Here is a 14,548-nt window from a genome sequence, read left to right on the forward strand (position 1 = left end):
AAAAAGAAAAGAAAAAGACAAAGTTTCAATTTGGGGTTAATTCTCAAATAGACATTGTAAAAAATATATATAACCTTCCTCTATAGATCACTTCCATACTAGACTATGTAAAATATCAACTAGAAACTAGCAAAAACTGAAAGAAATCCATGGTTTAGGCAATATGCTAGTAAATAGCAGAATTTTAAAAAATAACCAATTCATTAAGCCAAATAATAAGTTATCCAATCAACATCTTACATGAAAGCAATAAAATAAGGGAATCTATAATGACTGATACATAAATCATTAAAGGAAGCAAATTTCTATATGGAACTAATATGTGAGGACACTAGTAATTTGTTCTCTACCTCATGTTTAATGCTGTAAAAATATAAAAATAATCTTTTAATCAGTGAGGAAGTGAGTTATTCCACTCCTACCAAAACGGTATTAAGAAAATAAAGCAGATTAAGTGTAATAATTAATAGCTTTTAATATTTTTTATGAGGAAAAGGCATTTTATCTGACCACTAGTAAAACTATAATGTATAAATTTATAGCATTTATAAGACTAACTACTCTTGTCTCTTTGACATTTAGTGCATGAAAATTATCAGTAGAGGCCGGGCGCAACAGCTCATGCCTGTAATCCCAGCACTTTGGGAGGCCGAGGCAGGCACGTCACAAGGTCAGGAGTTCGAGACTAGCCTGGCTAATATGGTGAAATCCCGTCTCTGCCAATAAAACAAAAAATAGCCGGGCATGGTGGCGGGTGCCTCTAGACCCAGCCACTCTGGAGGCTGAGGCAGAAGAATTGCTTGAACCAGGGAGGCGGAGGTTGCAATGGGCCGAGATTGCACCACTGCACTCCAGCCTGAGCGACAGAGTGAGACTCCTAAAAAAAAAAAAAAAAGAAAATTATCAGTAGATATTAACATGATTCAGTTATCTAAGTATGCAAAAAAGTTACTAAAATCTAAACATGAAAGGGTTGTACCGGAGATATAATCAAGAAGCCACTGAGGTTGTCGACCCTAATAAATGACTCTATTTCTAAATATAATATTCATATTGGTTATATGATAATAAATTCCTGGGAAATGTAAACTTTATGTAAAACTGTAGTAATTTACTTTACAAGTGGCATGCGTGAGTAGCTGAAAGACAGAATTCCTACCCATCAGACGGGAATCTCATTTGATTGCTAACCTATTCTCTCATAGTCTATCCATAAATAATACCCACTATCACCTGTGATTTACACAGCCACACATATTTGTTTCTCCTCAATATATTTATTGAATAAATTAAGGCTCAATGAAATTGTATTAAATAAATGAAAACTATTTTTAATACAATCATTGACATATAAAATACCTGATTAATGCAGGTAATTTAGCAATTTTTTCCTCCAAAACTGTGCACATTACATTCTAGCTATATGTAATCAAAATGCTCTCTACAATATTATAATTTCAAATTTCCGATTGGGAATCAAATGCAAATCATGATAACTGTGGTATTATGAATTGTAAATAGATAATATTCTAATTCAGTGGTTTACCGCATGTATATTTTCCAATTTATATAATCAAGCCACATGCTGATTAGCTAACTTGATAGTGGAAATGGTTTCCATTGATATTTATATGCATCAAGCACTCCAGACATATATTATCTCACTTAACTCTGAGAAGAAATTTACTGTTCCCATGAAGGCTAGACCCTGTGCTAAGTATACAAAGAGGTGAGAAGACATAGCTCCTGCCCTGAAGAAGTCTGGGATGAGCACTAGTGGATAAGAAGACATACATATCCCATGTAAGGAAAGAAACAGAAGTCTTGTAGGAAAGGACAGAGGATGTTTGAGAAACTTGAAAATTCAGTGTGACGTGATGATCATCAAGGTGCATGGGTTAAAATATAAATAAATATTAAAGTCTATATTTTATACCAATTGACCATCGTTACAGGGCTGTTATGAGTATCTTACAGCAAGGATTTTCTTCAATTGTCATTGGAATATTATTACAAGCTCTGCTTCTAGAAATAATTCATATAACAATAAAACCAGTGTCTTAAGCAAGCTGAGCTATGGCTTTGCATATGAAATCTGCCATCTACTTAAGAAAAAACTCTGGAATCCAAATAAATTTGTTGTTGTCCAGTGTTACGAATCACAGAACCAAAAGTGATGGCACTAAGTTCAACACTTATTTCCCAGGCTTGGAAACTGAGGAGGAAAATTACATGGGTAGGTAATATTTACAGAGAATATTTTGTAAGAGTCTTTGAGATGTGCCAATATATTTAGATGGTATAAGTCAAGGAGAAGTTGTGTGTTAGATAATTTTAAAAGTGAAAATAATCATGGCTCTATAATATGTATTAACATTATCAAAATATGTAAACTTTTAAAGAAAATAGGCTTTTAGTCTATGCAATTCTATACAGTCACAGGAGACACTAACAGGCTCAGATACAGTTGTATGTAACATTTAGTATTGATTAATTTGTGTAAGATCAATTTAGAATTTAAAAGAAAAATGCCATTTGTTTAATTTTTATTGATACATAATAGACGCATATATTTGAGGGTACATGTAATAATTTTAGACATTTATATAATTTTTAATGATCAAATCAGCAGAATTGGGATATCCATCTCCCTAAATATTTGTCTCTTCTTTATGCTAAAAATATTTGAAATTATCCTTTTCTAGGTATTTTGAAATATACAATAGTTTGCTATAAACTATAGTCACCCTATTGATCTATTGAACACTAGGTCTTATTTCTTCTATCTAACTGTCTATTTGGACCCATTAATCCTCCCTCCTCCCTACTATTCTAAACAGCATCTGGAAACCAGCAATCTACTACCTTTATGAAATCTGCTTTTGTAGCTCTCATATATGTGAGAACATGTGCTAATTGTCTTTCTGTGCTTAGTTTATCTCATGTAACACAATGACCTGCAGTTCCATTCATGTTGCTGCATTTTTGAAGACTTGATCTTGATTTAAGTTAGAATTTTTAAACAATGAGAAATGCACAAATAAAAATATATTCCAAAACTTGAAAACAGTGATACATAATAATTTTCTTTCTAAAGGGCTTTGTATGAAAATGGTCCATAAGGTTGCATGCTAAGACTAAAATATGAAGGATAAACAAAAATCCAAATATGGCCAGTTTACTAACTACTTTATCGCCTTTAGTGCTCTGTCCTTCACGTTAGATTATTAACATGAAAAGTTTTTATACAAAGATGTTGAACATTGGAAATTTTGAGCAGTGCCCACCAAGCAGAATATGACACAAAAAAAGTACTTTATGACCCGAAGCGAATCCCCTGGAATTCCTGACTCTCCTCAGATTAGTCCTGCTTCTAAAATGTGGTGTCCTGAAGTTATTAGCAGTGAAAAGTTTTCAGAACAAATGAAGAGAAAAGCCTTAACTGTAGGAGAAATTACATATTAAGAAAAAAAAAATCTGTATAATTTTAGCCAGGAAAGGGAGAGACAGAGAAAGAGAGAGGCTGATTTGCATTTCATTTGTTTTCATTCACATATCTGGTTTTCAGTAAATATTTACTCGTTGATTATATCACATTGGTAGACTTAAGCCAAGACCAAAATACAATAACAAATTAGGTATGCAACAGTTAGTCCCAACTCTTAATGCTTAAGTTTTCTATAATTGGAGGAAGTTAATATTATAGGCTTATCTCTATCATATATTTAATTTTTGATCAATCAAAAGTAGGTAAATTGTATAATAACAAAAAATGTGCATATTGACTTACAGGCAAGGTAAGAAGAATGCTTGAAAATTTGTTGAAAGTACAGCAATTTAAGAAAAACCAAAACAAATTATTCATGAGAGAGCAATACTGTAAACTAGTATCAATGGACAAATGCATGGAATATAAACAGAGAGATCTAGCATCAAGAAACAGTGAGTCTATTTATATACTACAAATGTCAATTATTATGGCCTATTCCACTATAGTTAGAATGAGGGAAAAGATTGGCAATGTTTTAAAATACAGAAAGCTCTTGGGAACTCTGGATGTTTGGAAAAGCTGAAAGACAGTTGTTTTTTAAGCCATGCTATGTGCCGTCTCAGAGTTTCCCTAAGCACGTATCTTTGACAAACTCCTGAGTTTAATCGAAGTATCTCTCAATCTTTAAAGCATGTCTCTTTATAATTAAGATGACTGCAAAGGTTATTAAAATTCTTTTACTTCTTTTTTTTTTTTTTCTTTTTGGAATCATGATTTCTCTGTACTGCACTTTGCATTTCCTGGATTTTGTGATCACCTTTTCTTTTTTTTTTCTTTTTGGAAACAGAGTTTCGTTCTTGTGGTCCAGGCTGGATTGAAATGGTGTGATCTCAGCCCACTGCAACCTTCACCTCCCAGGTCCAAGGGATTCTCCTGCCTTAGCTCTCAAGTAGCTGGGATTACAGGCATCCACCACCACTACTGGCTAACGTTTGTATTTTAAATAGAGACAGGATTTCACCATGTTGGCTAGGCTGGTCTCAAATTCCTGATCTCAGGTGATCTGCCCTCCTCGGTCTCCCAAAGTGCTGGGATTACAGGCATGAGCCACCGTGCCCAGCCAATTACTTCTCTCTCTCTCTTTCTCTCTCTCTCTCTCTCTATATATATATGTGTGTGTGTGTGTGTGTGTGTGTGTGTGTGTATATATATATCATGTGACATATATTTATATATATAGATATGTATTTATATATATATTTGATGTATAGATACAGATATATACATATATGTATATTTTATTTGTTTAGGCTTGAACCTATATGTAGGTTCACATCCAAAATATATACATGTGTGTGTGTTTTTGTATTTGTATATATTTGAACATGCTTAAATTATACTCTCCCTAAGCTGAAAACCCTACATGAGTATTCTTTATTTTTAAAACGGAATGAATTTACTCAGTAGTTAAAACCACTGATCCTTCAACTAACGTTGACTTAATTCTTTTGTATAATAGAATGGAGATAATAGCTATTCAATATTAAGAAGAACATAAAATGTTTAAGTTACTGATGCTTAAGATTTCAGACCACAGTGATTCTCAGCATACAAATAAATGTTGGCATCTATTTTTGGAATCAGTGTTTTCTAAAGAATTATTGCCTTTTAAATAATTTAGTTGGTAGACAGCAAATTACATATAGGTTCAAGCCTAAAATGACATAAACATATAATTAATTTCTTTACAAATATCTCTAAATGAAGCTACTAGTTTGATATAGATATGAGTGGTAGGAAAGTTACAGGGATATTATGAGACCCATGATAAATGTTGTCATGAAAGAAAACAATTTTTAATTTAGTAATCTCTATCAATCTAGAAAGCCCATGAATATTTACTATTAATTCACTGTGTAAAAACTAGATAAAAGAAAGTACATGCAAAAGAAAAGCATCACATAACAAAAAGCTTACTAGAATAGTATCAAAATCTATTACAATTTTGGGATTATATATACACACTTGAAATCAGTTATAGTGTCATATTTCTAGGGAGAATCTTAAAATTTTATTTTTCCCTATAAAATATATGTTAAAATATGGAGAAGTTTTGGGCTATGATCAAGGACTATGCAGCAAAACAATTTAGAAAACCTTGAAATAAGTACCATTAGTGATACAGTAAGTTTTTATGTATATTCATGGTCAGAATGTTCTAATGTGTTTAATATAAATGTACTTTCTAAAGGCCAGATAATTTCACCTTTGACCTTGCTATTAATCTTTAAAGCACGTGATCTCCAAAGTTGTTTTAACTCTTGTCTGTCTGTTAGAATCTTCTAGTAATTCGGCCCACAGATCAGTATGCAAACACTGCCTTGTCTGTTTAAAGCAAATGTAGTACACAGAAGACTCCCAGTCAGCTTACATTCTAGTAGTGGAAGGATACCAAAGAAGAAATAACTTCCAAATAACAAAACAAATACTTCAAAACATGCCTAGATCAACCTAGTGTATTATTTCAAAAAATGCTCCATGGTGGCAAAATAATAATAAATAAATAGATTAAAATAATAACATATGAAAAAGAAACAGTTATGAAAAATATAGGTCAATTAAAAGGATAACGGTGCACAAAGCTCTCCAACAAAAATTCTAGTAAGATTTGTTATTCCATTTCTAGTACCGGTCATTCCTTTTGTGTTCTTCTCTTCACTACCATCTCTGGACTCCTACATTTCTCTCTTACCCTTTCTCCACCATGGTTCTGCTAATATCTTGACATTCATTATATAACATAAATTAGCTTCCTTCTTATGCATCCCAAGTTAATCTTGTTAAATAGTATCTAAGGGAAACTTGAGAAAACAATGACTTAAATAATTTTCTGAGGGCTTTGTTCTTTGGCTCAACCCTAGTGGAGAATGATTGTGAAACACATACAATTAATTATTATATTTAAATATCATTACTTAAAATGAATATTTGATGAAACTTTATGTTTTACCACTATACTAATTTTTACAATATTGCTATGCATGGCTTTCTGATTAAATATCAAAGGTACAGGTCAAAATATATATGATGGATAATACCTATGACATTTTTCTTTATTGTTAATGAAAAGCTTGTGAAACATGTAAGTTAGAAATTTAGAGACCAACTGAACTAGTTGTGTACTGCATAAGAATACTTAATATAAATAACACTTGATATCAAATTTCACAATAATAAAAAATGATTAATGCCTCTTTTTCTCAATTATGCCTAGAAGTTAACATGTTAGTACCTAGATTATTGTTTTCTCACTGACATTCCATAGCTCAAATAATCTAATTTGTAGAAATATACTCCTTCTCCCTAAGGCACTTAGCAGAGCTATTTTTATGTTGAAAGGGAAATGTTTTATGTAAGCCTTTTTACTTTTTGTGAGTAGTCTTTTTGGTGGAAAAAAGGTACCCCTCCTTAACTTAATCTCTCTCCACAGATTTAGTCCTATTAAATTATTTAAATACCCAATTGTGTTTCCTTTCCTTGTTGACAGCTGATTAATTGTGCCCTTTTCATGTTTTCCAAAGAAATAATCCTTATTCACAACACTGATTATTTGATGGCTATGTCAAAAAAAGAGTAGCAAATTGTTCTATCCATATTTATAAAGTTTCAAAATATTAAGTTAAAATTAAAAATACATGGAAAGGCTCTTCTATTCACAATCTAACACTTATAATTTGAAAGCATGTATTTGCATCTCCAAGAGTAAATTTCTAATATACTGACTAAAATAATATTTTAATTTTTTCATGAAATTATGAAATAGGGGATGAAGATATAATTTTTGCCTGTGAAAATGTTTGGTTGATATTAACAAAATATAAGAAACTCTTGTAGCTATATAGAACCTGGGCTTTCTTGGTATATTTTGAAACAACTACTAGTACACTGACATATAAAATATATCTCTGTTTTGTTATTGATCCATTAACTATGTTTTTTAATTGAAAAGAAGAGAGAATCATCCTTTCTATACTGTTATTGTTCTGTTATGCTAAGTAAAATGACAATGACACTAAAGCCATTGAAAAAGTCAAATAGCAGACCCTTTAGGAACTGAGAGATAACAACTGGGACTTTTTTTTAACATACTGGTACCTAAATTGTAACTTACCTATTGTATAAGAGAAGTGCTGCAGGTCTTCATTCATGTCTCTTTTTGTTGAACAGGTTTAATTTGTACTTAATATTGTAGGTTTTAAAAACCCTTTATATATATATATATATATATATATATATGCATATATATATATGCATATATATATATAAGCATATATATATATATATGCTTTTTTTTTTACATAACGTAAGAGGTATTTCTTCTGTGATTAAAAACTAGTTCATATATTGAACTGGAAAAACAAGGAATATATAATCATATATTACCTTTTTCAATATGCATCCTTTTCGACTCATGTCCCATGTCATGACCAGCCAAATCCCCTTCTTTGGGCCCAGGGAGTACATTTGGTGATAAGCCCATCAGCATCTGGTTCATGGACAACCCATTCTGATGAACCGCTGTTAAACCCAAAAAACAAACAAACAAAACAAAACACAAAAACACCATAACACACAAGGTTCCAATAAATTAGTTAAACTCTTTTGGACTCAACAGTAAATATAGTATTAATATAATGGTCTAACTTTATAATCTAACCCTAAAAACACTATCATAAATAACATGATAATTCATCAGACTAAGCAGAAAATACTGAAAATGGCATCACTTCACTTTATTTTTATTTTGCATAAAATAAAATTTGTATGGAAAATATACAACTTTAAAATATAAGAATAATATAGTAGAAATTGCCATTTGGCAAACACCGTTAATAATAATTGATTGCTTCAGAGATCAAGGGACAGATAATTCTAAAACTAGTGAGTGGAAGTTTGGTAAAGAACAGGATATTTGCATAGTCTTAAGATATTTTGTCACAACATACTCACTATCTACAAAGGTAAACAACAACAGCAACAAAAAGTAATATTGCAATAGAGAAACCTGGTAGTCACCACCTTAAAAAAGTGATAAAATTATTGCTGGTATTGTAGAAATGTGTGTCTCCTGAAGTGATTCACTAAGAAAGACACACTATCACAGCTGTGTGATTCCTGCCAAACATCCATAATCTATGTTTAATCAAGAGGAAACATAAAAAAACTAAAGTGAGGGACATTCTACAAAATAAATGGCCTGTACTCAAAAAAAGTATTGTTGCTGAAAGACAAAAAGGACTAAGAAACTGTTCCAGGTTAAAGAATACTAAGAGAATATGAGAAATCGTTGTGGTGTGTGATCCTAGATTGGCTTTTGTACCAAGAAAAAAAAACTTGCTTTTAAAAATATTGGTGGGAAAACCAGTGCAATTTAAATAAAAACCGTAGTTTAAATTTTAGTGCCATCATATTATTTTCCTGATTTTGATCATTTTTCTTTTGTTATGTAAAAAAATGTCCTTGTTTGTAGAAGATAAATGAAGAGTTTGAGGTAAAGATGCATTTAATTTATGATAGAAGGACTAGGTGACATTATGCCTTTATTGAGATATCACTTTCAGGGACCTTCATGGGTTGATTGATGAGGTAAATCAGGATGACGAGCACATATGAATGATTTGTATTATATATGAAAATTTTCTGTAAGTAAATTACTTTAAAGTAACATGTTAGAAATGGATATACATATATGTGCACATATATGTATATGCATATATATGTGTATGTGTGTGAATGTGGATGTATTTCCACTTCAACAATTATGATATCCTAGGCATACAAAAATGTATTCTTAGTTTCTATCAAAAATTTTAAAAATAATATAACCATTAATAAAATTATATGAATGTATTAACAAAACTCTTTCAAATCTTCCCCAAGCTGTCCGTCATTTTCATTTTATAACAAAAAAAATTTTTTTTCTCTAGAACAGCTCCTTTCCAATGACAATATCTTATAATGAAACCAATATTTATCATTAAACTTCTGATTCTAGTGTCAACATATCATAAAAATGTACAGTAAATATTTTATTTGAAAACTATTTTAAAGTAGTGCATAAAGTTATAAAATTAAGAAAATATGTTTCAGGCAGGCCAAAGCAAGTATATATACTTAGTATTATGTTGAAATATATAATTGCCAATAATTGACTATCTTTTATTTATAATTATTTACACAGCATTTAACTTAATTTTTAAATTACCTACTTCAATAGCTCCCAGATCAACAATTTTCACATTATGCATACATTCCTTTATAATCTACAAAGTCACTTTCTAGAAAATGCTTTCCTATTATGAAAATATTCTCAACAACCAAATAACTTAAATAAATTTTGTGTAATTAGATAAAGTTTATGCTATAAACATAATTTCATAAAATAATAGTTAAATTCTGGAAAAGCAATATATATAGGTTTTATCAACCAAGTTATTCTCTTTTAATATAGTCATTTATCAAAAGAACAGTCTGATATTATTGTACAGACACAAAATTATCTGTTAATTGGATGGCATTTTAACTTTATTCTTAGTTTTCCTGGCCATAAGGACCAAGATTAAATATTATGGAAATGTTATAAAATAAAATACAGTCCTACTTCTCAAATTTTAATAATAACAACATAGGGCAATGGTATACATTATTGATTGTTACTAATTCAAATTCTCAAATTTAGCTAATTTCAAATTCTTTAATCCACTGATCACCAGAATGAATTTCTATATGCTTTTTAAATTTGTTATTTTGAATCTGACTCATTTCTCTTTGTGGATATCTCCATTAACACAAGAATAAAATTTAAAACTTAGTGAATTACAAAATGGAACGGTAGGATTTGAGGAATGATGTTGAATGATCCATAAACAGTGGACCTAGACACTAGGTATATGAGAATTGGTTGTATTTACTTCAGAAACCAATCTAGAAGGTTACTTATTTTCTCAGTTTCATGGCTCAAATCTTTATATGTGGCATCAAAGAGAGGAAATTTATATCAGGACCTGTTAATGTTGTGTCATACCTCATGATATTGCAAACTGGGAAACATAATTTTGAGAGATGGCTATTGCTACAGAGCTTCAGAACATGATCCATCTGAGATCTATTTGGAATGAGGGCATGTTGATTAGAAAAGCCAGCTGAACCTAATAAAGTTTAAAATGGTGACAAGTAGAAGTATGAGACCTACGGATTCTGTCAGAAGAGCTCTCAGTCCGTGCAGGGGAGCTGGACACGCTGCTGCTGCGATGTGATGATGGGTGACTGCCAGGCCTTCTGCCCTCCTCCAGAGAGGGGGCAGGTGAGGGGCTATCAGGAACACGCTCCTGCACCACCAAGGGAGGGAAGGAGGGAAGAAAAGAGGTTAAATACAATGGAATTTTACTTAATGAATGTTGGTTTTTCTCAATACAATAAGAGATGTAAAGAGAATAAACACTTTATTTCATCAGCATTTAACTGTACTAAAAGATATGTTTATCTTGAGCAAAGCCAAATAAAGTAGAAAAAGATGATTTATGAAACTATGGTTCTACAGGTAAGCATAACTGTAGTCATGGCAAATGTCAATCCACTCTGGAGAAAAAGTAAGCCCTAAGAAGGCACCCAAAAATATCCATATAAAAACCCATTAGACAACAAAGAATTCAGAGAATAAAAGATTATTTATCATTTTGAAGAAATCTTTAAATATATTCCCTTGTTTCTGCCAGTATCTAAATGTCACGTAATAAACACATTATCAACATGACTGAACATAATAATCGTACCAGAGGAGTTTTTAACAGGTATTCCATCTGGTCACTGCTCTGGACATACTCACATTTTAAGGCATTGTGGAAATGGATTATTATTTAATATTGGAATAATTCTCTTTGATTTAAATAATTTTCAGAGTACCTACCACACCTAGTTTCAATTCAACCACGCAAATGTATTAAGGGTACATTTGTGAAATATGTATCAATTGTGTCCCAGGGAAATTTGGTACTGTGTTTCCTCATACTCTATTTTATGTCAACACTCTTGTTTCCTCCACACCTCCATCTCTAAGCTCTGTACATTCTCCATTATACAAATATGCAGGTGGATTATATAAATGCCTCCAATCAGCTATTATAAATGGCGTTACAGATTAAGAAAGAAAGTATCCATTGGTGAAGGTACCCATTTTCTACTTCGAGTGACAAAATATACCTTCAGCTATCAACAGATACAGGACTTGATGAACTGTCTTTGCAATAATTAATAAATAGTTAAAAGTCTGGAAGAAAACTATCTAAAGTATGTACATGTATAATGTACTTACAAGTAGTATGTACATGTATAATGTACTTATGAGTAGTAAGTACATTATTCTTTATTAGGGTGAACATATGCAAATATGACATAGAGAAAAAAGTTCTAAAATATAATGTCAAATGTTCATATGGAAAACAAAGAGGAGTTTCCAGGCTTTGTACTGCCAGTGAGAATGGTGATCATCTTCATCTTTGGTCAAAGTGATTTTATTAGCAACATGATGGTCTGAAATCCTACTGCACATCAGAATCACCCTGTCAGGTTCTTAAATGTGCTTATGCTTCAGTTTGACTCCCAGAGATTCTGGTTTACTGAGTACTATGGCTTAATTGTGTCCCCCCAAAATACGTTGAAGCCCTAACCTTTGGTCCCTATGAGCATGAATGTATTTGAAAACTGAGTTTTTGCAGACATAGTTAGTGAAGATGAGAATATACTGGATTAGGATAGCTTCTAATCCCACATGATTCGTGTCTTTACAAGAAGATGTGAAGATAGGAGGGAAGAATGTCGTGACCACTGAGACAGAGATTAAATTTATGCAGCTTCAAGCCAAGACATGCCAAGGATTGCCAGCCCCTACCAGAAGCTATGGAAAGACAACAAAGGATTCCACCTGAATCTCAAAGGGAGCATGGCCCTCAAAAACTCTTGATTTTGAACTTCTAGACTCCAGTAATGCAAGATAATAAATCTCTCTGGTTTTAGGCTACCCAGTTTCTGGTTCTTTGTTACAGTGGCCCTAAAAAAAACTAATACACTAGGTCTAAAATGGGACCAAGACTTCAGTATTTTTTTAAGGCTCTCCCTATGATTTTAATATGGAGCCAAGATTGAACTGTACTTTCATCATACTCTTTTAATTTTTCAATGGTATACACTGCCAATAAACATCTTCGGCAGATATGCTGAGACTTCATTTTGGAAAGCATGACAAATAAAATGAAAATAAGCAGAAAAAATAGCCAGGCGCCTTCCCCAAATCCATGTAATAAAATGGTTTCCCAACATACATTCCATGGAATTAAAAAAGAAGTGCTATGAGAAACTTCATGACAAAACAATATTGTAAAGAAAGAAAAAAAGTCAAATGTTACTCTCAAAAGCTGCAATGTGTATTAGAATCTTGCCATCATGACAATGTGTTGAACTTTAAGAGTTTCTGGACAGGACTAATATGTATTTATAGGCTTCTGTAAAAGACAGTAAACCCCCACAGAAGGCAGATGTATTGTTAGTATTATACTAAAAAGCATTAGCCCTTTACCTTAATTGATCAGAGGTTAACAATTAAGCGCTTTATTTTCTGCAAATAGCAAAATTGATATGTAGGTAAATGTAAGCAACATGCAATACATTTTCTAGCTCAAATTATGTAGGATTTCCACTTGAAATAGTATTAATATGCAAATAAGAAGATGGGGAGGGAGAGAACGAAAGAGAGAAGATACAGGGAGAGGAGAGAGTAAACAAGGGGGATAAACACAAACACATACACACCAGATATTAAAATTTAAAACTGACTTGTTCAGAAAAGTTTATAGCATGCATGCATTTGTAACACTCTAGGATACTAAAGAAAGGTAGCATCCAACTGTACAGTTTGCAGAATAAGATATTTTGAAATCTTTATCACAAGTAGCATGGAAAATGAACATATTATCAGTTATTTTTCCAAACTAAAAAATGAAGCATGTATGTCTCCAAAATGTCTAAGGCAATCAAATGACCAAAAGTTTTTAAAAACACACATGTATATGACTTAAAAGATCAGAAACTTCACATCTGGATGCCAAAACTTACTTCCTGTCTTCTAATTATAATTATCCTAAATTATAAAGAAGCTTCAAATGACAATATGCTCATATCAAATCATTGTAATCACAAATCAAAGGATAATCTTGGCTTGTGTACAGCCAAGCCATAATTCAAAAGTTGAATTTTGCATGGTTTTGAAGTATTTGTGCACTTACAGAGGATGCATTTATAAGACTATACGTAGAACTTCTTTTAATTTGTAGAAATATATTAAAAAACAATACTGCAGCTAACTGCATACATGCCCAGACATACACTCTTAAAATATAACCTTGCTTTCTTGAAATTCTAATAGAAACATACAGTTCGTCTAAGCTATAGAGCTAATTCCTAATACATTTAACTGCTAACACTTAGATTACACAGAAATACATAGTGTGTATTTGAGAAAATGCATTGCTATATTATTGTAGGAACAGAATTTTCTAAAATAACCACTCTTTTATTCAAAACGTCACTCACATCAATACTTATCTATCAATAAATTTTAATGCTTTTCTTAATAATGTTAGTGATCTTTCGGTGGCATATGTTTGGCTGAACAGACATAAAGCACAATATTGAAATAAATCAGTCTTTCTAAAATGATTTTGCAAGTCTGATATTCCTGTCATAATAGATTTCCTAGTGGTACTAATGAAAGCATGAGAATATAAGTTTTCTGAGATATTTAACTCATTAAAATGCTTAAATATTAAACACATTAATTTCTAGAACAATATTATGTCATTAAAATAAGTCCTTGTTTATTTTAAAATTTCCCATATAAGTAGAAAAATGCTCCATTAGTCAATGTACTTAAATGTCAAAGTTGTCTATGATCATCCCTTTAATTCATGACTTGTTCAGTTATTCATTTACACATCCAAAATTCTC

General features: G+C 31.6%; 1 protein-coding gene across 3 annotated transcripts in view; it reads right to left on the reverse strand.

Moving 5' to 3' along the window:
- Positions 1–14,548, reverse strand: part of DACH1 (dachshund family transcription factor 1) — a 397,753-nt gene that overhangs the window by 73,246 nt on the left and 309,959 nt on the right. For 2 of the 3 annotated variants that reach the window (XM_037736787.1, XM_017523619.2), the window contains 2 exons: positions 10,743–10,878; positions 7,934–8,068 (listed from right to left, as the gene is read on the reverse strand). In XM_037736787.1, the coding sequence (XP_037592715.1) occupies positions 7,934–8,068; positions 10,743–10,878 (271 nt within the window). The remainder of the gene's footprint in view (positions 1–7,933; positions 8,069–10,742; positions 10,879–14,548) is intronic. The other variant, XM_037736788.1, reaches the window with a different exon arrangement.

This window comes from Cebus imitator, unplaced genomic scaffold (assembly GCF_001604975.1).
Source record: "Cebus imitator isolate Cc_AM_T3 unplaced genomic scaffold, Cebus_imitator-1.0 Scaffold29, whole genome shotgun sequence".
Classification (NCBI taxonomy): Eukaryota; Metazoa; Chordata; class Mammalia; order Primates; family Cebidae; genus Cebus; species Cebus imitator.